Here is a 27,334-nt window from a genome sequence, read left to right as displayed (position 1 = left end):
GGAGGAGGAAGGGGTCATTTTTCCACATTGAGGGAGCATAACTGAAGGGGAGGCCAGGTGCGAGCCCCAGCACGCCTGCCAGTTCCTGAGCCAACTCCCTTCCTGGCCTGTCGAAGGGGAGCCGGCCGCCTGAGCCCTGAGCCTTCATTTTAAAAGCCGTTTCTGCTTTTTCTCTCCCTGCCTGTTTAGCTTGAACTAAGCGATAACAGAATCTCAGGGGGCCTGGAAGTATTGGCAGAAAAGTGTCCGAACCTCACGCATCTAAATTTAAGTGGCAACAAAATTAAAGACCTCAGCACAATAGAGCCACTGGTGAGTCACTGGGGTGGGAGGGATTACTGCTTTCGCACTGGTATAACATGCTGTTTTGTTTTTACTCTAATTGTGCGCCATGAGATAGAGTCGGGGCTCCTACTTCTGCTCCGTCCGTAGAGAAACTGAGGCCTAGAGAAGTTGAAGAGCTTGACCAGGGTCGCACAGTTAGAATGGGCATCAGGGTGAAGGATGCTGTAGGACCCAGGTCTCAATTTCTGGTCTAGTGCTTTTCCTCTTACAGTTTCTGCTCAGCTTTGGAAACCTGAGCTGTCACTTCTTTAGGCTTAGAGCATGGCTTGTGCCCTTCACTGGGGAGAGAGGAGCCATCCAGGAATTAAGCTGACCCTGCAGGTGCTCACCTGCTTTCTCCTTGGGTCACTGGCCAGAGGCTAGCCCCTCTGAACCGTGGGAGGTGGGTCGGTCCTGACACAGGCCCCCTGGGATGACAGAGAGCTGTGTGGCACGGGAACCCCATGCAGGCCTTCCTCTGTGGGGCGTAGAGAAGAGGGACCCTGGTCACCAGTCCTGGGTGTGATGGTGACCAGGGACTCAGAGATCTGGGCCGCATTTCCTCCTCTGCTGGTCCACATAGAGCTGAGCACACCCCAAACTTCACGATCACTAGCCAGAAGGGGCAGGTCATGGTTAGAATAACAGTGTCTGCATTACCCAGATCTGAATGACTGTATTCCCTTGACTTCAGGGAAGTCAGCTGTAAGATGTATCACTGATTAATGATAGCTTTCTTGAAATGTAGAAATAACTACCGCATTAACACTTATTGTAGATATATATACGTAAGAATTACTTCATAAGCCGTGCACCTTAGAATCAGGGAAAGGCCATGAGGATATTTGGCCAAGTTTGCCACATTCCCCTTTTCTGGGTATATAGAGTGGCAGTTGGGGCATCTCTCAGTTTGTGTTCTTGTCCAAAAAGCATGCCTTGCCCTTCGTGGATGCTTGAAGGGCAGGTTGATGGGCCAGCGTGGCAGAACGGGAAGCTGGCATTTCTCCTCCCAACTCAGACTTTACCTGCTCATCTGTGGCATGGGGTCAACTACTAGACTGTGCTTCCCATAGAACTTTCTTTCAGGTCTTCCACCACTTTCCTTGGGGAAAGCAAAACTATTTTGATCTACCTGGAAGCCTTGATTTCATAATTTCATTATAAAAGGAAAAAATCTTTGAAGTTCTGTATATGTGTGTTTTGGTTGTGATATGCGTACCATTCTAGATCAGACACACACACACACACACCCTATTCCCTTGCCCAGACCACACATGGTTTTGTAGCTTCTTCCCTGATTATCAGTGTGATTAATGTGTTTTACTCACTTCTGAGGGTGGGGAAACTGCCTTTGGTTGGGGGATGCTGGCCTCACCCACCCGGTCCGCAGCTCGGACTCCTTCCCTGCCCTTGACCCTCTGCTGAGAATGACCGGGTCTCAGTCACGAAATCTCAAGAGAGCAGCCTCGTTCCTGACATTGACCCTGAGGGACAGTAGCTTTAATCACCAGTTACGCCTGGCCCCACTGGAACAGGGACTTGGCCCGGGGCGGGGTACCTGCGCCTTGGAGACCTGTGAGGTAGGAAGTCAGGAGGCAGCTGTTTCTTGCTAGAAGTATGACCCTTTTGCTTCCTGGGCCTCAGATTCCAGCCACCAAGTGGGTATAATATGGACCTAGAACCCATCGATATATAAAGCTTTGATAAAGCAAATTGTGGACAAAATCTGGATGCTTCATTGGTTTTTCTCTTGTCCTTTTTGACAGGCAAAGAGTAAGAGCACAGGTCTGAAGTTGGGCTGCCTGATCAAATCCCAGTTCTCTGCCCTCTACCTCCTTGTCTGTGAAATGAACTAATAATTATTTCCGCCCTATCGGGGTCATGAGGATAAATTGAGTTAATCCATAAAGTGCTATATTAATTGCCATTATTATTATTATTCATAGAAGGAGGTAGTTTGTTAGTTCCTGAGGCCTTTTCAGTTCCTCTCTGGCTCCTTAGTCACAGGGGCAGGCAGCAAAGCTCTTGGCTCACGCACCAAGAGAGCCCCGGGTTAATTTCAGGTGCGTCACTGTTACGGCAAGAGCTGTAATTGCAGAATAAAAGTGTTGGCATCGGATGAGGCTTCGAAGATCCTCAAGTCCAACCTCCCATCTTCCACGTGAATGAACACGAGGCCCCCCAGCCAGGGCTGACGCGGCCGAACAGAGCCAAACCAGAGTGCGCTCCTCACCTGTGAGCCTGGAGCTCTGCACGCCGTCTCACGTCACCCCCATCTGTCTCCCCACCCTCCTCCCACGCCACTCACTGTCAACTTTGTTGTTTGCTTGCAGAAAAAGTTAGAAAACCTCAAGAGCTTAGACCTTTTCAATTGCGAGGTGACCAACCTGAACGACTACCGAGAAAACGTGTTCAAGCTCCTTCCTCAGCTCACGTATCTCGATGGCTACGATCGGGACGACAAGGAGGCCCCCGACTCGGACGCCGAGGGCTACGTGGAGGGCCTGGAGGATGACGAGGAGGATGAGGATGGTGGGTGGCGCCAGGGAGAGGCCAGGCCAGGCTTTATGGGGGGCGGGCTGGGTGTCAGGGGGCTCCCACCGGCCCCCGAGGGCTATCAACCTCTTTCTAGAGCTGTGGAGGGGAGTGGGCTGTCTGCTCTGTTTACTGTTGTCCCTGGTCTGTCTCATTGATTGACGCCCCTAAAATAACAGGGCCTGAGCCCCAGAGAAACATCCTGAGGTTCTCCAACTGCATAATAACTTCTTAAAAACCATCTGAGTCTTCCTTCAATTTTTTAACCTTTTCCAAAGTCCCTCTGAAAATGAGATCCTACAGTGTCTCTCTATAGTGTGGTGCTGGACTCAGATACTCTTCCAGGGAGGGGATGAGCGGATGGAGGAAGGTGGGGTGTGGCCTGAGGGTCCCCTATCTCCATCTAGGGTCTGGTATTGGAGATGAGGTCACTGCTGGAGAGGTCGTGGGGCCCCCAGGTGACTGCCGCCCACAGGACCACATGGTAGGACCTGGGGGGGGGTGAGGACTCAGGAGCCCCAGGGGCCCAGGAAGCAGAGGAGGCTGCAGGCAGCACGTTGGGCTCCCTGGTGGTGCGGTGAGCAGTCAGGGACCACAGGAAGGAAAGAAGGAAAAGGATGGAGAGCCTCGTATTTCCTTCCCACGCTGCCAGCTCGGTGCGGCTTCCCTGCAGGTCTTTGTGGCCAGAGTAAAGTTGAGGGTTGAGACCTTGCCTGAATAATTCAGACGTTAAGAGTGCTTTTCCCTTGTTAGGTGGGAGTATTTTACAAGGGATTCAGACACCCTGTTTGCCTTAGTTTGTTCCCTCTTCTGATGGGACAGAAAGGTCCCAGGACTGGAGCCCTGAGACCAGGCTTCTAGGCCCAGATCTGCAGCTAACTCCAGGTGTGACCTTGAACAACTCACTTCTCCCCCTCTGGGACTCAGTTTCCTCACCTTTAGAGCAGCGAGTTTGGCTAGATGCTCTTTGTGAATGAATTGACTTCTCAGCTGTCCCAGGCCCCGTAACTTGGTTCTCTAATCTGGCATTTTCTCTCCCATCTCAGCCTCCACGAGAGGTCTTTTGTTTTCATACTTGGGAGGAGGGCTTACCTTTGGGATCATTTTAAGATGCTTATCTTTTGGGTTACTTTAGGATGCGTTCAGTCACATTAGAGCATCCAGGCTGTGGGCCTGGATGGGCGTGGGAGAGTCGTGGGCCCCACACAGGACCGCACCTCTGGTGCCAGGCCCTGGGCCTGTGCTGTGGGAGGGAAGGGCCAGCTCACCACCAGTTTGTTCTTGTCCCCATTCCCACTGCACAGAGGAAGAGTACGATGAAGATGCTCAGGTAGTGGAAGATGAGGAGGACGAGGAGGAGGAGGAGGAAGGTGAAGAGGAGGATGTGAGTGGAGAGGAAGAGGTAAGAGGTTGGGCTGGGCAGGGAACTGTCTCTCGGAGCCCCCCCTTACTTGCTCTGCTGCCTCTGAGTCAGTCCCGCTAACTGCCTCAGTGATCCGCCTCGGCAGCCGGGAGCCCTGATTGGGAATTGAATCCACTTCAGGGCCTGTTACTGGGTTGGTTTGGGAGAGGCAAGCCTTGCAGCTGGCCCTGCAAAAGAAAGAGGGAGGGGATTCATCTGCTGGGGCAAGCCTGGCACTTGTTTCCACATGAAAATTAGTTCTTGTAGAATCCACATCCCCTTTTTCTACCTTTTTGCATTAGTATGTTAATTCAGATATTCAGTGAGCACTTACAGTGTGCTAGGGAAAATCAAAGACTGCCTTGAACTGGTGGGTAATAGGATAAAGACACTTCTGGATTCCACATCAGAGGGTGACAGGGGTCCCCTGTACACAGCGGATAGTGCCATTATCCAAACACACTGGCTGGCATCATTTTTTAACAAGGTCTGGGATGTGTCTGTGACGGGGTGGATCCCAGCTTCTACCACTTGCTAGCTGTGTGTCCCTGGACAAGTTCCTTGACCTTTTGAGCCTATTTCTTCATCTGTACAATAGGTGTCATTTTACAGCTGGGTTGTAAATAGGGATCAACTCACTGGCTTAAGAGGATAAAATAATTTGTAAGTAAAATGTTTAAGGACAGGGAGTGTTTGACCACTTACTATTTTAGGCTTTCACACCCTTCTCCAAGGTCCTGGCTCTGTGTGCTGGGTTTTGTGTTTGGATGTTCTGAGTCTTTCTATAGCAGAGTCATTTTCCCTAGCTTTTCAGATTTCTAAATCAACTCTTGCTGATTGCAAAACTTAGACCAAGAGAGGTTTAAAATGATGACAGCATGGACAAGGTGCCTGCCTTCTCCCCCAGGTTTCCTGTCTGTCTCCATCAAGGTCACAGATACCTGTCTGCCACACAGACCTGCTCAGGCGGGATCTCCCAGCCAGCCCCCCACAAGCTGGGGAGAGGCAGGTCGGGGTTAGTGAGAAAGCTGGTGAGATAGTCTTGGTTCCCGTCAAGTTGTGCTGCTGGGTGTCTCTTCTCCCCAGGTGTAGGCTGCTAGGCTCACCTCTGAAGAATATTGTGTATTTTAAAAATAGAGACCTAGCAAAATAGGCCCCCCTAGGACAGGGCAATAAGTCATGTTGGCCAATGGATTTTTCGTCTTGCTCTTCCTGTCAGGAGCCGCCAACATGTAGAGGTTGTTTTCGGTTTGGGGTTGTTTTGTTGTTGTTGTTGTTTTTGGTAATCTCATTGACTATCTGCAAATTTCCAGCTTCCAGTAAAGGAGAGCGCGTGCGTGCACGCACACGCACACACACACACACACACACACACACTCTCTCTCTCTCTCTCTCTCTCTCTCTCTCTCTCTCTCTCTCTCTCTCTCTCTCTCTCTCCCTCCCTCCCTCCCTCCCTCCCTCCCTCTCTCTCTCTCTCTCTCTCTCTCTCTGTTAGCAAACAGACTGATTAAGGAACTATTTGGTGACATTATAAAAGGATATTTCCCTTGACAAAAAGAAGTCTATTGCCGAGTTCTTATTAAACAATGGGCTGCCTGGTGCTTTAGGAACAGTGTTCATGCAGAGATTCAACTAGCCTGGATCTACAGGAGCAGCGTGAAGCGTGGTCCTGTGTTGAGGGTGAATTCACACCCCTTGCTGAATCTCACGGAGCTGGGAGTGATGTCCTGGGCAGGGGGTGAGAATTGTATTTTTCCTCCCTCCAAGTGACCCAAGTTTGCAAGACGGTGAAGGGGCTGCACTCACCCACAGACGGGGGTCTGGACTGGGGTCTTCTCTTGAAGCCAAAACTAGAGTGAGGACAGATGAAAGCTCGGCCTACTTCACACGATGGAGAGTCGGCTGGGAAACTTGTTCCCCTAGGAGGGCACACTGCGGAGCTGCCTGAGTTATAGGGACTTCAGGTCAGGAATTCTTAACGGGGGGGGTAGAATTCACCCCCCTCTGCCGACATTGTTTGCAGATATTGTGTGTAATGTGGGTATTTTCTAGGGAAGGGGTTCAAAACTTTCTACAGATTCTTAAAGGGGGTCCTTGATACAAAACAACCTCTGCTTTAGGTTCACCGGAGCGAAGCAGGTCCGTGGGCGCTCTGAGGGGCTGGGGGCGGCCCCCACCTTTCTGTGCTCGGTGTCAGGGCAAGTGGCATCCTCCACGTGTCCCACGGTCGGGGCGTTCCTAATGTCCAGTGTCCATCTTCTCTCCTAGGAGGATGAGGAGGGTTATAACGACGGGGAAGTAGACGATGAGGAAGATGAAGAGGAGCTTGGTGGTACGGCAGCGTTTTTACTCTCCGCGGGTAGCAGGCTGGCCCCCTCAGTTGACAGTAGATGGCCTGGGTCCTGAGGACCTGGCCTCGGTTTGCCAGGGTTGGTAAAGCGTCCTAGACGTACGGTCCCCTGCTTTCCCAGCGGGGGGGGGGGGGGGTTGAGTAGGAGGCGAGATCCACGTTTAATCTGAATGCCTTTTCCTTACTCTTCCAGAAGAAGAAAGGGGTCAGAAGCGAAAACGAGAACCTGAAGATGAGGGAGAAGACGATGACTAAGTGGAATAACCTATTTTGAAAAATTCCTATTGTGATTTGACTGTTTTTACCCGTACCCCCCCAAATCCCGCTCCCCGAAACTTATTTTTTTCTGATTGTAACGTTGCTGTGGGAACGAGAGGGGAAAAGTGTACTGGGGGTTGTGGGGGGAGGGAGGGGGGAGGGGGTGGAATAAAATACTATTTTTACTGCCACTCTTTATTTTTTTCCCCTACTTTTTCTTTGTGTCTGTTTTGTCCCTGATAAATTTGCGATAGCTGAGTACACACAAGTGAACGTTTGTTCCTTACCCTCAAAGAGGACGGTTTGGAGATCTCTGACGTTTCCTGGTATTTCCCGAGTCTCTCTCTCTCTTGAGTTGGTTGGAAGGCCATGGCTGGCCTCAGTTTGGTTTCTCAGAGCCCAGGAGGGGCTGAGCACCAGCCGCATCTTACCTCTTGTTCTGGTTCCCGTGATTTCCGCATTTCTTGGACCTGCTAGAGGCAGCCAGCGCCCTGGTTTGTAAATAGCAACCTAAAGGCGTATTTTGGCACTGGTCGGGGGATCTTCCCCGTCCCCCGTCCCCTTTCCCTCTTCACAGATGGTGGTGGGCTTTGCTGTCCGAAGAAGACTCTGATGTCACTCTTGTGATGAGCCAGAGAGCTGAGAACAGCAGGCTTCTGAGTTGTTTGTTAGGAGTAAAATGGATCTGGTAATTCTAATTAAAAGAGAAGAAGCAAACCCTCAAACTTCAACCTCTTTCAAAGATTAAAAACAAAACTGTCCTATCTTGTTCTGTAAAATATTAGAACGCTTTGTTTTACAAAATGACAAGAGAATTCTTCTACGTGTCCTTCTGTGCTTAGACCATTTTTACAAACCTAAGCACAGGAGACGCTGCTGCATGTCGGCTGGGTTTTTTTTTTCATACACCCGAGCACGGAAAAACTAACGCAAAATTGTATTTTCTTACCTAGTGGAAATCTGAAATGACTGCAAATTCCTAGCGAATGTACAGGTTTGCTTTCCTGTCCCTCTTCTGGATTGCTTTTGAAGTGACGTGTGATTCCTTAGCCCGTGTTTCATCTGTATAAAAGAACATCTGCACCGGTTTTCCTCCCCCTCAGAAGAGCCAAACGTTGAGTTTTATGTCTGTTTGTCATTGATAAATTTCAATAAATCTTTTTATACAATTTTTTTGGGGGTGGCTTCTTTGAGTCCAACAGGTCATTGATCTAGGATGAATTCCAGATAACCTGCTAACTGATGGGGGTGCAGGGGGGAGCTTCACATTGGTTACCTGATAAAATCATTTTTCTTACAGGATATATAACCTGATACACTAAGTTTGGATACTTTGGGTCTCAACTTGAGACTCGGTGGTGTGCTATCTTCATTAAAAACTTCATTTGGGCAGGGAAGTGGGGGTGGTGATGTACAGAGAGAAAGATATAAAAAGTTATTAAAAAACACTCACCAGAAAGGCCAGCCTTGAGACCTTACTTTGACTATCTTTCATCGTTTTGTTGTTCAGACTGTAAAAAGAATACAGGAAAACCTGAGGAATATACAAATTTGTTCCTTTTTCACTTAATGTTAATTATAATTTCTCTACCTCTAAAGAGGAGTCTTTAAAAGCATGTATCTGAAATGGCTATGTAGTAGTCCATTAACTATTCTGATTTGCTTAATTTTAACCAAACGGTTAAGATGTTTGGGTTATTTCTAACTTACCACTAGACATTCTGTTATACTTTGCAGAGTCATTACACCAAAAGGTGACATTTATAAGGCTCATGTGCAAGGTTCCATGTTTTCCAGAAGGGTTATACCAATGTACTGTGGTAATTTATACACATATATTCATTCTCAGCCGTATGGCCTTGAACCCGACAGCAAGCCCTAGATCCTGTGTAATTCCAGCAGAATGAGGTGTTCTCAGTAGAGACTGACCCACCCCACCCTCTGGGTGGTACCCTGACACCTACTGCCCTCTTGTTTGGAGCAGACAGACGTCCTCTGGCTCCAGGTGTAGGCTTGGGAGGTGGCCTTGAGGCCAGGTCCTATGCTAGGCATCGGGACTATGAGGATGAACTGGCCAGGTGTGCTCTGTCCCTCCCAGAGCTGGTGAAGGAACATGGGAGTGGAGTGAAATCCAGAGGCACTCAAGCTTGGACTCAGGTTTTCTGGCCCTGACTCTCTCCATGGGGACTTTAAGGATTGGTTAACTTCACATAGATATGGAAATAAATGCTATAAAATGTAAGGTAAAATGAATGATGATGGATGGGTTAATGCTCATGGGACCAAGGGAGGAAAACCCTATGTCAGTCATATCAAGCAGTTACATCAGCACCTGAGATACGGTCTTGTGCCCATTTTACTGATGAGGAAAACAGGTCCAGTGACTTGGAGGTAAGAAGAGGGGGAGGCAGGGTTAAACCTGTTTGGGCTATTTCCATTTCATCAAACTTAGTCATGAATGGCAAGGGGAAGAGGAAGCTCATCCAGAGGGGGAGAGGCAGTAAGAGCTGACCTTTATTGAGTTCTTGTGTGCCGGGTACCGTGCTTTACGTGCAGCATCTCATTCATTTGAGATGAATCCTCACAACCGCCTTAGGTGGGTGCCATTGCCCTTGCTATACAGGTGGCTCAGAATGTGATTTGCCCAAGGTCCTGCAGCCAGAAAAGAGCAGCATCAGGAATAAACTAGGGGTGTGTGGTTCCAGCACCAGCCCTCTTGCCTTCCACTAGAGTGCCTCCCGTCGACTCCTCCCCCAGCTGCAACCACCTGTGTGGGCCAGCTGTGTTGAAGCAGTTCCTCACCCCCTGCCCAGCACAGCCCTGGTGACAGGTTTCCGCACCGGGTCTAGCGAATGCCACAGGACGGACCCCTGAAATGGAAGGGCCCTTAGAAACCACCTAGTCATCAACCAGCCCTCTCATTTGATGAAAGAGGAAACCAAAACCCAGGGGGCATAAGTGATGTGCCCAAGGTCACCCTGCAAGGCAGTGCCAGAGCCCAGCTGGAGTCCAGGACTCCCATTCCTGGGCTTCTGAAGCACCACATCTCGCAGCTGCACCATGCGGTTGCAGGGAAGCCAGCTGTCCTGAGATGCAGAAGGTACACAGTGTAGTGTCTTCCAGAACACAGCCAAGCCTTGGGGGGACAGGAGGTAGTGAATGCATGGCACATCTCTCTGTTTCATGTGGCTTTGGAGTGCATCCTATGTTTTTAAATATTCACAGTGGGTTTGCCTTCCCGCTAGTGTCTGAGATTGATCATCCCTGAAAAGGGTGTGCATTTCTTGGTAATGTGATGATTCTTGATCATGAGCTCCTACTCTGTGTCATGTGCTATATCCATTGCCTCCCTCAGTCCTCATACAGATTTCATAGATGTAACCAAGGCTCAGAGAGGTGAGAGAACTAGCCTCAAACCTATGTCTTTCTGATGCAAGAGACCTTGTTCTCATCCACTGTGTTGAAAGAGCCAGGCAGATGAGGGAAGAGGGGATGAGCAATTCAGTTTGTCTCATTTGCTGACTTGGAAAGGCTGTTTTTATCCTGATTCAGAAACTCATTGTTCTTGGTTGGAAGGATTCCCAGTGGGTCCCTAATAAAGCGGCTTTGGACAATGGCTGCCCTGAGTCCCCGGACCAGCCCTTGGACAGGCCCCTGTGGCCGGCTGGACCCAGGGGTGAGCGGGGCCAAGGAGAGGGCTGGAGCTGGTGGGACGGATGAGGGCAGGTCTGAGGCTGAATCGGCCTGACTGAGGCCCTCAAGATAGCCACGAATATGCCAGCAAGGGGAGAGACTGGAGAAAGATTCAAACCTGACGGGGCATCCGTAGACTGCTAACTGTCTCTGACTTTAGGAGCTGATGAAGGAGACATCAGTGCAGTTGCCGGCCAAGCATCAGTTGCTCTTGGTCTGGCAACAACACTACAAGGGACCACTGGAAGGACTCACATGGCTATGGACCACTCCCATTCCTGAAGCTCAGATGGGGCTTACCCACCGCTCTGGTTCCTGGGGTGAGCAGGTGACACTGTCCTGGCCAATCAGCATATTCTGAACTTTGACCATGGTGACTGGTACAAGGAAGAGCCTGGAACCCAAACTGGTTAAATGAGGTTTGGTCCCTGGGATTTGGAAAAGGAGAAACCTCCTACTGGGGGTACTGGGCTGGGAGGATGGAGGCACATCCCTCGGAGAGAACCTCTAGATGTTTCCATTTCAGCCTGAGAGAGTCCTGACTAACACAGTGAAGTGAGGACACCAGCATACATTTAGAACGTATTGTTTGCTGGGCATTGTACATTATTTTGCTCGTTTCTCATAATATCCTATCTGGTAGTCATTATTACCCCCATGTCGAAGATTGAGCACATATAAGTACTTGATAAATATTAGCTGTTTAGTGACCGGCACACAATAAATACTTTATAAAAATCAGCCTAGTGTTTCCTAAATTTCCCTGATAAGAATCCCTGGGGCTTGTCAGACTGCCAGGTCTCACCCCTGGGAATTCTGGTTCAGTGGCTCTGGAGCGGGGCCCAGGAATCTGTGTTTTAACAAGTGCCCAGAGGATTCTCATCATCGAGGACATTCGGGAAAAGCAGTCAACTCAATCCCCACCACAGCCTACTGAGGAAGGTATTACAGCCATTTTTATTTAAAGCTGAGGAAAGTGAGGCTCAAGAGAGGTTATATAACCTGCCCAAGCTGACACAGGTGGTGAGTGACAGAGCTGGGGTTTGAACCTGGGTCTACGTGACGTTCACACTCCTTGGGGAAAAGGGATGATAATGACTGCCTGTGTATCTCACAGATTGTGAGATGATGCAAAAGATGGAAAGAACACCGCAACGTGGAAAGTGAAAACCACTACGGAGAGAGAGAGAAGCCCAAGCAACTCAAATATTTTCTCTAACCAGGGAAAAACAGAAGTCCTAAAAGCCACTTGGTAATTAAGATAATCTACGTGGAAGTTTTTTTTTCCTCCCTTTAAAATTTACATGTAATGAGATTCACTCTTTGTATCAACCACCACAGTCATGCTAGATCTTAGTTTGCAGAAGATCTTAGTTGTAAACAGAAAAGGATTTGCACTCCGGGGGGTATCCTAAGTCTTGCTGATGGCCTTTTGAAGGTGTTACAAGTTTTGGCCAAGGTTCAGAAGACCTAGACTCTCATCTTCGCTCTGAGACTAATAGCTGGGTAATTGCAGACAGGTCACCTTTACATCCTATGAGAAGAGTGATGTAGACTGCATGACTACTGACAGCCTCAGTCTATAGTTTGTTACGTTCTTTCCCTCCCTGCCCTGAGGCTCTAGTTAGGGCTTTGTTGAATGTGAAGTTTAGGAAAGGTATTCCCTGGTAAAAACTTCGAGGTGACAGAAGGGTTCATGTGGGAGAAACAGCCTTTCTGCTGAGGCAGGAGCTCTCCGATGACTTCCTGAGGTCCCAACGAGTAGACAGACAGCCCAGTCTATACACACCCACAATTGCCTGGGTCATCTAGCCGGGCCAATAAGGAAGCAGAGAGAAAACTAATCTGAACTGAGTGCTCACTGGGTGCCCAGAGCTCGACACAGGTGCTCTCATTTCATTCTTGTTGTAGAATCTCCTTTGAGGTATTTATTATTCTCCCCACTTTCCAGATGAATACGCTGAGGTTCAGAGACATTACGTCATCTGCTCAACATCATACAGCCCAGGAAGCCATGAGCTGGTATCAGAACCCATAGCTCCCTGGCCCAAAATACGGAAGTGTTTCCTCAGTTCTCAGGTCCTGTGAAGCCTACAATGAACTGCAGGGAGATTCATCTCCTCCAGATCTTGGTGGACTAATTTCATAGCTTTTCTCGAGAATCTAGCTGTCAGGCCTAGCACACTCCTCCCACTCATCTCTGCAGTTCTCCAGACTTCTACATCTGACAAAATCAGCCTCTCCATGGTCCCTGGGAACAGATGTCTTACGACAAAAATGATCTGAACCTCAGGAACAAGGAGGATGGATCGCTACCTCTGGAGAGAGGGACCCTAGATGTTTTGAAGGATCAACAGCAGCTCCTTCTAATGCTTGAAAAATAGAAGAGAGAGCAAGGCTGGTGGTACCATCCTGGGCTAGAGCTGGGAGGCCTGTGTGACTGGGGACGAGCCACCTCTCTGGAGTGTGTACCTCCCAGAAGTGTCAGGAGATACAGAGATGATAGAACTGGTCCAGTGGAGAGGGAGGCATCAATGATGTAGAAGAGACAGAATCTGGGAGAAAATCAGAGGCCTGGGATCCTGTAATAGAAGCTTAGCCTTTGGTAGAGGAAAGGACACTTCTTCCTTTGTGACAGGAAAGAAGGGAGAGAAAGGTTATGGGTACAGGTGGGTGGGTAGCTTTGGTGGAGGGAAGAAGGTAGAGTTCCATCGGCTTTTGAAGGACATATGAGCCAAGGTCACCAGTGGGGTATGGAGTCAGAGAGGGGCAGAATGGGAGTAGTGGTCTGAAGAGAGACAAGAAGTTATGAGACGTTGTTCTGGAGGCTAGGTAAACCACCACCCCTGGGAAGCCTGGGGGCGGTGAACGCCTATTTACCTGCAACAGATGACCACGACTTTAAAGGAGGACCTGTCAGCATGGCTTAGCTGCTAGAGTGCAGGCATCAAGGTGGCAGACAGTTGGGTTTAACTAGCCGGACGACTGTAATGCACAGAGCGTGGGGCAAGGAAGACGGGGTGTTTAGAAAGTTGTAAGAGGGGACCGTGTGTCCTAAATTGGCTAAAGAGGGAAGTGAGTCATGACTGAGAGTGAGGAAGCAGGAGACGGTCGGTAGATTGGAGAATGGCTGGAGCTGAAGGATTGTTGGGACGGGAGCACCAAGGTAGGTGAGCGGCAAGAAGAAGAGGCAGTGGTCAGAGAGTGGAGGTGTCCAAGGTGGTGCACTTATTGGTGAGAAGGTCAAGGAAATGACCATGTAGGTAGGATGGAGAAGCATATCTTCATTGGAGGTGTAGAAGTGAGCAGTTTGCAGAACTGAGAGGCCAAGGTATTGGATGGCTCATTTTTTTTTTTTAACTGTTAGCTTTTTTTCTGTTTTTTGTTTTTTCTGCCACACCACGAGGCATGCAGGATCTTAGTTCCCTGACCGGGGATCAAACCTGTGCCCCCTGCAGTGGAAGCATGGAGTCCTAACCACTGGACTGCCAGGGAAGTCCCCTGGATGGCTCATCCATGAGGTTATTGAAGTTGACAAGAATGATAACAGGAACAATAATAGGAAAAAAGATAATGAACCAACTGCTAGAGCCCTCACTAATAAGGAGGCAAATGACAGCATCAAAGAGGTAGACGTGACTGTAAAAGAGGCAGGAAGAGAAATGGAAGCAGTGATGGGGAACAAGAACAATTCTCCAGTTCCATGAAGGAGGGGGCCGGCCTCCCCTGTGGCCTCCTCATGAGAAGACTGCAGGGGAAGTGGCATCATTAGGTTTGAGCTAGGATAAGAGAGGAGGTCCATCAGCTGCTTACTGATGGACCATACATGCTTCCAGAAAGACTGAGGAGGTGAAGAGTGTGGGAAACAGCCCTTGTTCCCCTTAATACAACTTCCACGTACTTTCAGGTTGGTGGTGGGGCAGGGCTAAGGCAGAAGAGAAGGCTGGGTCTTTTCCATTCTGGTGGTTGTGGGAATCCACAGAGGAGCTGGCTGTCTTGTGTCGTTTGTTGTCTCAGATTCTTTGGAGCTCGCTGGTTTCTCCTCTCAGGGGCTGCCAACTCCCTGTGAACCCATACCCCTGATATCTCTGTTCTAGCTGGATAGAGGTGGTGGTCTCTGCCTGTCGACTTAGCCCCACCCAGCCTGGCAAGACGCTGGCTGATTGAGCATCCAGATATGCATCCATTGGCCAAATGTCTAAGCCAGATGTCCCCTCTTACTTGCACACCTTTGGCCAGTGTTCTAACTTTATCAGTGGGATTCAGATGGCAGGGAGGAAAGCAGGAAACACCACCATTGCCTAGCCCCTCTGGGTCCTAGCCCTTCACAGACTATACAACAGGCATGTTGGAGAATTGCAGCAAAGGCTCCTTTGTCACTCAGATATAATGGCAGCTCTGGGGCCTCAGCCATTCAGTGGATTCTGCTGCTCTCTGCACACCCCACCTTCCCCTCCCCAGGCAAAAATAAGCTGCCTGAGCTGCTCAGTCATGGGCAGTAGGAAACCTCACTTATTGGTCAGGTTCTGGCCTGGACACCAACCCCTGCTTCATTCGTCTGGCTGTGGGGGCTCCAGCTGTAATTTATAATCCCTAAGGACTGTGTAGAAAGAGCTGCCTGGGCACAGAGAGTCCCATACAGGATTAACTGAAAGAGGAACACACCAAGACACACCATAATCAAAATGAGAAAAATTAAAGACAAAGAGAGAATACTAAAAACAGCAAGGTAAAAGCAACAAATAACATACAAGGGAACTCCCATAAGGCTATCAGCTGATTTTTCAGCAGAAACTCTGCAGGCCAAAAGGGAATGCCATGATATATTTAAAATGATGAAAGAAAAAAGCCTAAAACCAAGAATACTCTACCCAGCAAGGCTCTCAGTCAGATTTGATGGAGAAATCATAAGCTTTACAGACAAGCAGAAGCTAAAAGAATTCAGCACCACCAAGCCAGGGTTCCAACAAATGTTAAAGGAACCTCTCTAGGCAAAAAAGAAAAGGCCACATTAGAAACAAGAAGATTACAAAATAGAAAAGCTTACCAGTAAAGACAAACATGCAGTAAAGATAGGAAATCAGGGGCTTCCCTGGTGGCACAGTAGTTGAGAATCTGCCTGCCAATGCAGGGGACACGGGTTCTAGCCCTGGTCTGGGAAGATCCCACATGCTGTGGAGCGACTAGGCCCGTGAGCCACAATTGCTGAGCCTGCACGTCTGGAGCCTGTGCTGCGCAACAAGAGAGGCCGTGATAGTGAAAGGCCCGCGCACCGCAATGAAGAGTGGCCCCCACTTGCTGCAACTAGAGAGAGCCCTCACACAGAAACGAAGATCCAACACAGCCATAAATCAATCAATCAATCAATCAATCAATCATGCTAAGTGACAAAAAGCCAGTTACAAAAGATCACTTATTATAAGATGCCATTTATATGAAATGTTCAGAATAGGCAAATCTATTTAAAAAAAAAAAAGATAGGAAATCATTCAAAACAAAGCTAGCAGGGAGATTAAAAGACAAAAGTAGTAAAATCATTTGTATCCATAATAAGCAGTTAAGCGATACACAAAACAGTGAGTTGTAAAATATGATATCAAAAACATTAATCATGAGGGGAAGGTAGTACAAAAGCAGGGTATTTAAAATGCATTTGAAATTAAGAGGTCAGCAACTTAAAACAATCACATATATATAGAGACTACTACACAGAAACATCATGGTAACTGCAAACCAAAAACCTATAATAGATAGACACACAGAAAAGAAAAAGGAACCCAAACACCACACTAAAGAAACTCATCAAATCACAAGAGAGGAGAACAAAAGAAAAAGGAAAAAAAAAAAAGGCCTACAAAAACAAATCAAAAACAATTAACAAAATGGCAATAAGAACATATATATTGATAATTACCTTAAATGTAAACGGACTAAATGCTCCAACCAAAAGACACAGACTGGTTAAATGGATACAAAACAAAGACCCATATATATGCTGCCTACAAGAGCCTCACTTCAGATCTAGAGACACATACAGACTGAAAGTGAGGGGATGGAAAAAGGTATTCTACAAAAATGGAAATCAAAAGAAAGCCAGAGTAGCAATACTTGTATCAGACAAAATAGACTTTAAAATAAAGACTGTTACAAGAGACAAAGAACACTACATAATGATCACAGGATCAATCCAAAAAGAAGATATAACAATTAAAAATATATATGCTCCCAACACAGGAGCACCTCAATATATAAGGCAAATATTAACAGACATAAGAGGAGAGACACACTAATAGTAGGGGACTTTAAAACCCCACTTACATCAAGGGACAGATCAATGGACAGATCATCCACACAGAAAATCAATAAGGAAACATAGGCCTTAAATGACACATTAGACCAAATGGACTTAATTGATTGTTATAGCATTCCATCTGAAAGCAACAGAATACACATTCTTTTCAAGTGCACGTGAAACATTCTCCAGGATAGAGAACACGCTGGGTCACAAAACAAGCCTTGGTAAATTTAAGAAAACTGAAATCATATCAAGCATCTTTTCCAACCACAACACTATGAGGCTAGAAATCAACTGCAAGAAAAAACTGCAGAAAGCACAAACATGTGGAGGCTAAACAATATGCTACTAAACAACCAATGGATCACTGAAGAAATCAGAAAGGAAATCAAGAAAATATCTAAAGACAAATGAAAATGAAAACATGATGATCTAAAACCTATGGGACACAGCAAAAGCAGTTCTAAGAGAAAAGTTTATAGTAATACAAGCTTACCTCAGGAAAAAAAGAAAAATCTCAAATAAACAACCTAACCTTATACCCTAAGCAACTAGAGAAAGAACAAACAAAACCCAAAGTTATTAGAAGGAAAGAAATCATAAAGATCAGACCAGAAATAAATGAAATAGACACTAAAAAAAAATAGAAAAGATAAATGATATTAAGGTGGTTCTTTGAAAAGATAAACAAAATCGATAAACTTAGCCAAACTCACCAAGAAAAAAATGGGGAGAGAGCCCAAATCAATAAAATCAGAAATGAAAAAGGAGAAGTTACAACCAGCACCACAGAAATACAAAGATCATACGAGACTACTATGAGCGACTATATGCCAATAAAATGGACAACCTAGAAGAAATGGACAAATTTTTAGAAAGGTACAATCTCCTAAGACTGAACCAGGAAGAAATAGAAAATATGAACAGACCAATTACCATTCTGAAATTGAATCAGAAATTTAAAAATTCCAAACAAACAAAAGTCCAGGACCAGATGGCTTTACAGGTAAATTCTAACGAACATTTAGAGAAGAGTTAGTGCCTTAATAGAGTTAATATCCTTCTGAAACTATTCCAAAAATTACAGAGGAAGGAACATTTCTGAACTCATTCTATCAGGCCACCATTACCCTGATACAAAAACCAGACAACAGTATCACACACAAAAAAAGAAAATTACAGGCCAATATCACTGATGAACATAGATGCAAAAATCCTCAACCAAATACTAGCAAACCAAATCCAACAATATATTTAAAGAATCAGAAAAGAGAGGAGAAGATGGTGGAAGAGTAAGACGCGGAGATCACCTTCCTCCCCACAGATACATCAGAAATACATCTACACGTGGAACTGCTCCTATAGAACACCCACTGAATGCTGGCAGAAGACCTCAGACCTCCCAAAAGGCAAGAAACTCCCCACGTACCTAGGTAGGGCAAAAGAAAAAAGAAACAACAGAATCAAAAGAATAGGGACGGGACCTGCACCAGTGGGAGGGACCTGTGAAGGAGGAAAGGTTTCCACACACTAGGAAGGCCCTTTGCAGGTGGAGACTGTGAGTGGCAGAGGGGGGAAGCTTCGGAGCCACGGAGGAGAGCACAGCAACAGGGGTGCGGAGGGCAAAGTGGAGAGATTCCTGCACAGAGGGTCGGTGCCGACCAGCACTCACCAGCCTGAGAGGCTTGTCTGCTCACCCGCCGGGACGGGCGGGGACTGGGAGCTGAGGCTTGGGCTTCAGTCGGATCGCAGGGAGAGGACTGGGGTTGGCGGTGTGAACACAGCCTGAAGGCAGCTAGTGCACCACAGCTAGCCGGGAGAGAGTCTGGGAAAAGGTCTGGAGCTGCCGAACAGGCAAGAGACTTTTTCTTGCCTCTTTGTTTCCTGGTGCGCGAGGAGAGGGGATTCAGAGCGCCGCCTAAACGAGCTCCAGAGATGGGCGCGAGCTGCGGCCATCAGCGCGGACCCCAGAGAGGGGCATGGGATGCTAAGCCTGTTGCTGCTGCCACCAAGAAGCCTGTGTGTAAGCACAGGTCACTATCCACACCGCCCCTCCCAGGAGCCTGTGCAGCCCGCCACTGCCAGGGTCCCGTGATCCAGGGACAACTTCCCCGGGAGAACGCACGGCACACCTCGGGCTGGTGCAACGTCACGCTGGCCTCTGCCGCCGCAGGCTCGTCCCGCATCCGTACCCCTCCCTCCCCCCGGCCTGAGTGAGCCAGAGCCCCCGAAGCAGCTGCTCCTTTAACCCCGTCCTGTATGAGCGAAGAACAGACGCCCTCAGGCAACCTACACACAGAGGTGGGTCCAAATCCAAAGCTGAAACCCAGGAGCTGTTCGAACAAAGAAGAGAAAGGAAAATTTCGCCCAGCAGCCTCAGGAGCAGCAGATTAAAGCTCCACAAACAACTTGATGTACCTGCATGTGTGCAATACCTGAATAGACAACGAATCATCCTAAATTGAGGAGGTGGACTTTGAGAGCAAGATATATTATTTTTTCCCCTTTTCCTCTTTTTGTGAGTGTGTATGTGTATGCTTCTGTGTAAGATTTTGTCTGTATAGCTTTGCTTTCAACATTTGTCCTAAGGTTCTGTCCGTCCATTTTATTTTTGTTTTGTTTTGTTTTGTTTGTTTGTTTATTTTTGTTTTTGTTTTTTTACTTAAAAATTTTTTTCTTTTTTCCTTAATAATTATTTTTTATTTTATATTTTAATAACTTTATTTTATTTTATCTTACTTTATTTTATTTTATCCTCCTTCTTTTTTTCTATTTTTTCTCCCTTTTATTCTGAGTCGTGTGGATGAAAGGCTCTTGGTGCTCCAGCCAGGCATCAGGGCTGTGCCTCTGAGGTGGGAGAGCCAACTTCAGGACACTGGTCCACAAGAGACCTCCCAGCTCCACGTAATACCAAATGACAAAAATCTCCCAGAGATCTCCATCTCAACACCAAGACACAGTTTCACTCAATGACAAGCAAGCTACAGTGCAGGACACCCTATGCCAAACAACTAGCAAGACAGGAACACAGCCCCATCCATTAGCAGAGAGGTTGCCTAAAATGATAATAAGGCCACAGACACCCCAAAACACACCACCAGACGTGGACCTGCCCACGAGAAAGACAAGATCCAGCCTCATCCACCAGAGCACAGGCACTAGTCCCCTCCACCAGGAAGCCTACACAACCCGCTGAACAAAACTTAGCCACTGGGGACAGACACCAAAAACAACGGAAACTACGAACCTGCAGCCTGCAAAAAGGAGACCACAAACACAGTAAGTTAAGCAAAATGAGAAGACAGAGAAACACACAGCAGATGAAGGAGCAAGGCAAGACCCCACCAGACCTAAAAAATGAAGAGGAAACAGGCAGTCTACCTGAAAAAAAATTCAGAGTAATGATAGTAAAGACGATCCAAAATCTTGGAAATAGAATGGAGAAAATACAACGTTTAACAAGGACCTAGAAGAACTAAAGAGAAAACAAACAATGATGAACGATGCAATAAATTAAATTACAAATTCTGTAGAAGGAATCAATAGCAGAATAACTGAGACAGAAGAACGGATAAGTGACCTGGAAGATAAAATAGTGGAAAAAACTACTGCAGAGTAGAATAAAGAAAAAAGAATGAAAAGAATTGAGGACAGTCTCAGAGACCTCTGGGACAACATTAAAAGCACCAACATTCGAATTATAGGGGTCCCAGAAGAAGAAGAGAAAAAGAAAGGGACTGAGAAAATATTTGAAGAGATTATAGTTGAAAACTCCCCTAATATGGGAAAGGAAATAGTTAGTCAAGTCCAGAAAGCACAGAGAGTCCCATACAGGATAAATCCAAGGAGAAACACGCCAAGACACATATTAATCAAACTATCAAAACTTAAATACAAAGAACAAATATTAAAAGCAGCAAGGGAAAAACAACAAGTAACACATAAGGGAATCCCCATAAGGTTAACAGCTGATCTTTCAGCAGAAATTCTGCAAGCCAGAAGGGAGTGGCAGGACATATTTAAAGTGATGAAGGAGAAAAACCTACAACCAAGATTACTCTATCCAGCAAGGATATCATTCAGATTTGATGGAGAAATTAAAACCTTTACAGACAAGCAAAAGCTGAGAGAGTTCAGCACCACCAAACCAGCTTTACAACAAATGTTAAAGGAACTTCTCTAGGCAAGAAACACAAGAGAAGGAAAACACCTACAATAATAAACCCAAAACAATTAAGAAAATGGTAATAGGAACATACATATCAATAATTACCTTAAATGTAAGTGGATTAAATGCTCGCACCAAAAGACACAGACTGGCTGAATGGATACAAAACCAAGACCTGTATATATGCTGTCTACAAGAGACCCACTTCAGACCTAGGGACACGTACAGACTGAAAGTGAGGGGATGGAAAAAGATATTCCATGCAAATGGAAATCAAAAGAAAGCTGGAGTAGCAATTCTCATATCAGACAAAATAGACTTTAAAATAAAGACTATTACAAGAGACAAAGAAGGACACTATATAATGATCAAAGGATCATTCCAAGAAGAAGATATAAGAATTGTAAATATTTATGCACCAAACATAGGAGCACCTCAGTACATAAGGCAAATACTAACAGCCATAAAAGGGGAAATCGACAGTAACACAATCGTAGTAGGGGACTTTAACACCCCACTTTCACCAATGGACAGATCATCCAAAATGAAAATAAATAAGGAAACACAAGTTTTAAGTGATACATTAAACAAGATGAACTTAATTGATATTTATAGGACATTCCACCCAAAAACAACAGAATACACATTTTTCTCAAGTGCTCATGGAACATTCTCCAGGATAGATTATATCGTGGGTCACAAATCAAGCCTTGGTAAATTTAATAAAATTGAAATTTTAACAAGTATCTTTTCTGACCACAACACTATGAGACTAGATATCAATTACAGGAAAAGATCTGTACAAAATACAAACACATGGAGGCTATACAATACACTACTTAATAATGAAGTGATCACTGAAGAAATCAAAGGGGAAATCAAAAAATACCTAGAAACAAATGACAAAGGAGACACAACGACCCAAAACCTATGGGATGCAGCAAAAGCAGTTCTAAGAGGGAAGTTTATAGCAATACAAGCCTACCTCAAGAAACAGGAAACATCTTGAATAAACAACCTAACCTTGCACCTAAAGCAATTAGAGAAAGAAGAACAAAAAAACCTCAAAGTTAGCATAAGCAAAGAAATCATAAAGATCAGATAAGAAATAAATGAAAAAGAAATGAAGGAAACAATAGCAAAGATCAATAAAACTAACAGCTGGTTCTTTGAGAAGATAAACAAAATTGATAAACCAATAGCCAGACTCATCAAGAAAAAAAGGGAGAAGACTCAAATCAATAGAATTAGAAATGAAAAAGGAGAAGTAACAACTGACACTGCAGAAATACAAACGATCATGAGAGATTACTACAAGCAACTCTATGCCAATAAAATGGACAACCTGGAAGAAACGGACAAATTCTTAGAAATGCACAACCTGCCGAGTCTGAACCAGGAAGAAATAGAAAATATGAACAGACCAATCACAAGTAATGAAATTGAAACTGTGATTAAAAATCTTCCAACAAACAAAAGCCCAGGACCAGATGGCTTCACAGACGAATTCTATCAAACATTTAGAGAAGAGCTAACACCTATCCTTCTCAAACTCTTCCAAAATATAGCAGAGGGAGGAACACTCCCAAACTCATTCTACGAGGCCACCTTCACCCTGATACCAAAGCCAGACAAAGATGTCACAAAGAAAGAAAACTACAGGCCAATATCACTGATGAACATAGATGCAAAAATCCTCAACAAAATACTAGTAAACAGAATCCAACAGCACATTAAAAGGATCATACACCATGATCAAGTGGGGTTTATTCCAGGAATGCAAGGATTCTTCAATATACGCAAATCAATCAACATGATACACCATATTAACAAACTGAAGGAGAAAAACCATATGATCATCTCAATAGATGCAGAGAAAGCTTTCGACAAAATTCAACACCCATTTATGATAAAAGCCCTGCAGAAAGTAGGCATAGAGGGAACTTTCCTCAACATAATAAAGGCCATATATGACAAACCCACAACCAACATCGTCCTCAATGGTGAAAAACTGAAACCACTTCCACTAAGACCAGGAACAAGACAAGGTTGCCCACTCTCACCACTATTATTCAACATAGTTTTGGAAGTTTTAGCCACAGCAATCAGAGAAGAAAAAGAAATAAAAGGAATCCAAATCAGAAAATAAGAAGTAAAGCTGTCACTGTTTGCAGATGACATAATACTAGACATAGAGAATCCTAAAGATGCTACCAGAAAACTACTAGAGCTAATCAATGAATTTGGTAAAGTAGCAGGATACAAAATTAATGCACAGAAATCTCTTGCATTCCTATACACTAATGATGAAAAATATGAAAGTGAAATTAAGAAAACACTCCCATTTACCATTGCAACAAAAAGAATAAAATATCTAGGAATAAACCTACCTAAGGAGACAAAAGACCTGTATGCAGAAAATTATAAGACACTGATGAAAGAAATTAAAGATGATACAAATAGATGGAGAGATATACCATGTTCTTGGATTGGAAATATCAACATTGTGAAAATGACCCTACTACCCAAAGCAATCTACAGATTCAATGCAATCCCTATCAAACTACCACTGGCATTTTTCACAGAACTAGAACAAAAAATTTCACAATTTGTATGGAAACACAAAAAATCCCAAATAGCCAAAGCAATCTTGAGAAAGAAAAATGGAGCTGGAGGAATCAGGTTCCCTGACTTCAGACTATACTACAAAGCTACAGTAATCAAGACAGTATGGTACTGGCACAAAAACAGAAATATAGATCAATGGAACAGGAGAGAAAACCCAGAGATAAACCCATGCACATATGGTCACCTTATCTTTGATAAAGGAGGCAAGCATGTACAGTGGAGAAAAGACAGTCTCTTCAATAAGTGGTGCTGGGAAAATGGGACAGCTACATGTAAAAATATGAAATTAGAAGACTCCCTAACACCATACATAAAAATGAACTCAAAATGGATTAAAGACCTAAATGTAAGGCCAGACACCATAAAACTCTTAGAGGAAAACATAGGCAGAACACTCTATGACATAAATCACAGCAAGATCCTTTTTGACCCAGCTCCTAGAGAAATGGAAATAAAAACAAAAATAAACAAATGGGACCTAATGAAACTTAAAAGCTTTTGCACAGCAAAGGAAACCACAAACAAGACCAAAAGACAACACTCAGAATGGGAGAAAATATTTGCAAATGAAGCAACTGACAAATGATTAATATCCAAAATTTACAAGCAGCTCAATAACAATAAAACAAACAGCCCAATCCAAAAATGGGCAGAAGACCTAAATAGACATTTTTCCAAAGAAGATATACAGATTGCCAACTAACACATGAAAGAATGCTCAACATCATTAATCATTAGAGAAATGCAAATCAAAACTACAATGAGATATCATCTCACACTGGTCAGAATGGCCATCATCCAAAAATCTACAAACAATAAATGCTGGAGAGGGTGTGGAGAAAAGGGAACACTCTTGCACTGTTGGTGGGAATGTAAATGGATACAGCCTCTATGGAGAACAGTATGGAGCTTCCTTAAAAAACTAAAAATAGAACTACCATTGGACCCAGCAATCCCACTACTGGGCACATACCCTGAGAAAACCATAATTCAAAAAGAGTCATGTACCAAAATGTTCATTGCAGCTCTATTTGCAATAGCCAGGCCATGGAAGCAACCTAAATGTCCATCATCGGATGAATGGATAAAGAAGATGTGGCACATATATACAATGGAATATTACTCAGCCATAAAAAGAAACGAAATTGAGTTATTTGTAGTGAGTTGGATGGACCTAGAGTCTGTCTTACAGAGTAAAGTAAGTCAGAAAGAGAAAAACAAATACCGTATGCTAACACATATATATGGAATCTAAGGAAAAAGAAAAAAGGTCATGAAGAACCTAGTGGCAAGATGGGAATAAAGACACAGACCTACTAGAGAATGGATTTGAGGATATGGGGAGAGGGAAGGATAAGACGTGATAACGTGAGAGAGTGGCATGGACATATATACACTACCAAACGTAAAATAGATAGCTAGTGGGAAGCAACCGCATAGCACAGGGAGATCAGCTCTGTGCTTTGTGACCACCTAGAGGGGTGGGATAGGGAGGGTGAGAGGGAGGGAGATGCAAGAGGGAAGAGATATGCGAACATATGTATATGTATAACGGATTCACTTTGTTATAAAGCAGAAACTAACACACCATTGTAAAGCAATTATACTGCAATAAAAAAAAAAAAGGATCATACACCATGATCAAGTGGGATTTATCCCAGTGATGCAAGGAGTTTTCAATATCCACAAATCGATCAATGTGGTACTCCACATTAACAAATTGAAGAATAAAAAACATATGATCCTCTCAATAAATGTAGAAAAAGCTTTTGATAAAATTCAACGTCCATTTATGATAAAAATTCTTCAAAAAGTGGGCATAGAGGGACTTCCCTGGTGGCACAGTGGTTAAGAATCCGTCTGCCAATGCAGGGGACACGGGTTTGATCCCTGGTCCAGTAAGATTCCACATGCCGCAGAGCAACGAAGCCCATGCGACACAACTACTGAAGCCCATGCACCCTAGAGCCCACGAGGCACAACTACTGTGCCTGCATGCTGCAACTACTGAAGCCCACGCGCCTAGAACCTGTGCTCCGCAACAAGAGAAGCCACTGCAATGAGAAGCCCATGCACTGCAACGAAGAGTAGCCCCTGCTCGCTGCAACTAGAGAAAGCCCACACGCACCAATGAAGACTAAATGCAGCGAAAAAAAAAAAAAAGTGGGCATAGAGAGAACATACCTCAACATAATAAAGGCCATATATGACAAACCCACAGCTAACATCATACTTAGCGGTGAAAAGCTGAAAGCATTCCCTCTAAGATCAGGAACAAGACAAGGATGCTCACTCTCACCACTTTTATTCAACGTAGTTTTGTAAGTCCTAGCCACAGCAATCAGAGAAAAAAAAGAAATAGAAGGAATCCAAATTGGAAAAGAAGAAGTAAAACTGTCACTGTTGGCAGATGACATGATCCTATACATAGAAAATCCTAGAGATGCTGCCAGAAAACTACTAGAGCTAATCAATGAATTCTGCAAAATTAAGATACAAAATAAATATACAGAAATCTGTTGCATTCCTATACACTAACAATGAAATATCAAAAAGAGAAATTAAGGAAACAATCCCATTTACCATCACATCAAAAAGAATAAAATACCTAGGAATAAACCTACCTAAGGAGGCAAAAGATCTGTACTCCAAAAACTATAAGATGCTGATGAAAGAAACTGAAGATGACACAAACAGATGGAAAGATATACCATGTTCTTGGATTGGAAGAAACAATCTTGTTAAAATGACCATACGCAAGGCAATCTACAGATTTAATGCAATCCCTATCAAATCACCAATGGCATTTTTCACAGAACTAGAACAAAAAATTTTTTAATTTGCGTGGAAACGCAAAAGACCCCAAATAGCCAAAAGAATCATGAGAAAGAAGAATGGAGTTGGAGGAATCACATTCCCTGACTTAAGTCTATACTACAAAGCTATAGTAATCAAAACACTAAAACTGACACATAGATCAAGGGAACAGGATAGAAAGTCCAGAAATAATCTCATGCACTGGACTTCCGTGGTGGTGCAGTGGTTAAGAATCTGCCAGCCAATGGAGGGGACACGGGTTCGAGCCCTGGTCTGGGAAGATCCCACGTGCCACAGAGCAACTAAGCCTGTGTACCACAACTACTGAGCCTGTGCTCTAGAGCCCGTGAGCCACAACTACTGAGCCCACATGCTGCAACCAAGCCAGACACAAAAAAGTACATACTGTATGACTCCACTTACATAAAATTTAATAATAAGCAAAACTAATCTATAGTTAAAGAAGTCAAATACTGATTTGCCTCTGGGAGCATGAGATTGGGGATTGATTGGAAAAGGCATGAGGGAACTATCAGGGTGATGGAATCATTCTATATCTTGATTAGGGTGTGTGTTACACATGTGTACACATTTGTCAAAATGCATCAAACACAAGATTGGTGCATTTCACTGGGTGTAAATTTTAACTAAAAAAAATTAGGACCATAAATAAATATTGAACTTTAGCTAAGGATATTCCTGCTGAAGTATTTAGGAGTGAAAGGCACTGATTTCTGAAACTTATTTTTAAACACCTAAAAAGATAAGATGGATTGATGGATATGTGATCAAGTAAATAAGCAAAATGTTAATTATAGAATCTAAATGGCAAATATGTGAGCGATTAATGTACAATTTTTTCAG

General features: G+C 44.8%; 1 protein-coding gene across 3 annotated transcripts in view; it reads left to right on the top strand.

Annotated features, from left to right (window-relative positions):
• Positions 1-8,040, top strand: part of ANP32A (acidic nuclear phosphoprotein 32 family member A) — a 41,278-nt gene extending 33,238 nt beyond the window's left edge. For 2 of the 3 annotated variants that reach the window (XM_082447255.1, XM_082447256.1), the window contains exons 3-7: positions 190-312; positions 2,658-2,856; positions 4,164-4,261; positions 6,530-6,593; positions 6,805-8,040. In XM_082447255.1, coding sequence (XP_082303381.1) covers positions 190-312; positions 2,658-2,856; positions 4,164-4,261; positions 6,530-6,593; positions 6,805-6,866 — 546 coding nt within the window. In that variant the 3' untranslated portion in view covers positions 6,867-8,040. Of the gene's footprint in view, positions 1-189; positions 313-2,657; positions 2,857-4,163; positions 4,262-6,028; positions 6,226-6,529; positions 6,594-6,804 lie in introns of those variants that run through there. The other variant, XR_014258919.1, reaches the window with a different exon arrangement.
• The last annotated feature ends 19,294 nt before the right edge of the window (positions 8,041-27,334 follow it).

This window comes from Balaenoptera physalus (assembly GCF_965194825.1).
Source record: "Balaenoptera physalus genome assembly, chromosome: 2".
Lineage (NCBI taxonomy): Eukaryota > Metazoa > Chordata > Mammalia > Artiodactyla > Balaenopteridae > Balaenoptera > Balaenoptera physalus.
The sequence above is the reverse complement of the archived record's forward strand: the minus strand, read 5'-3'. Positions and strand labels throughout refer to the sequence as shown.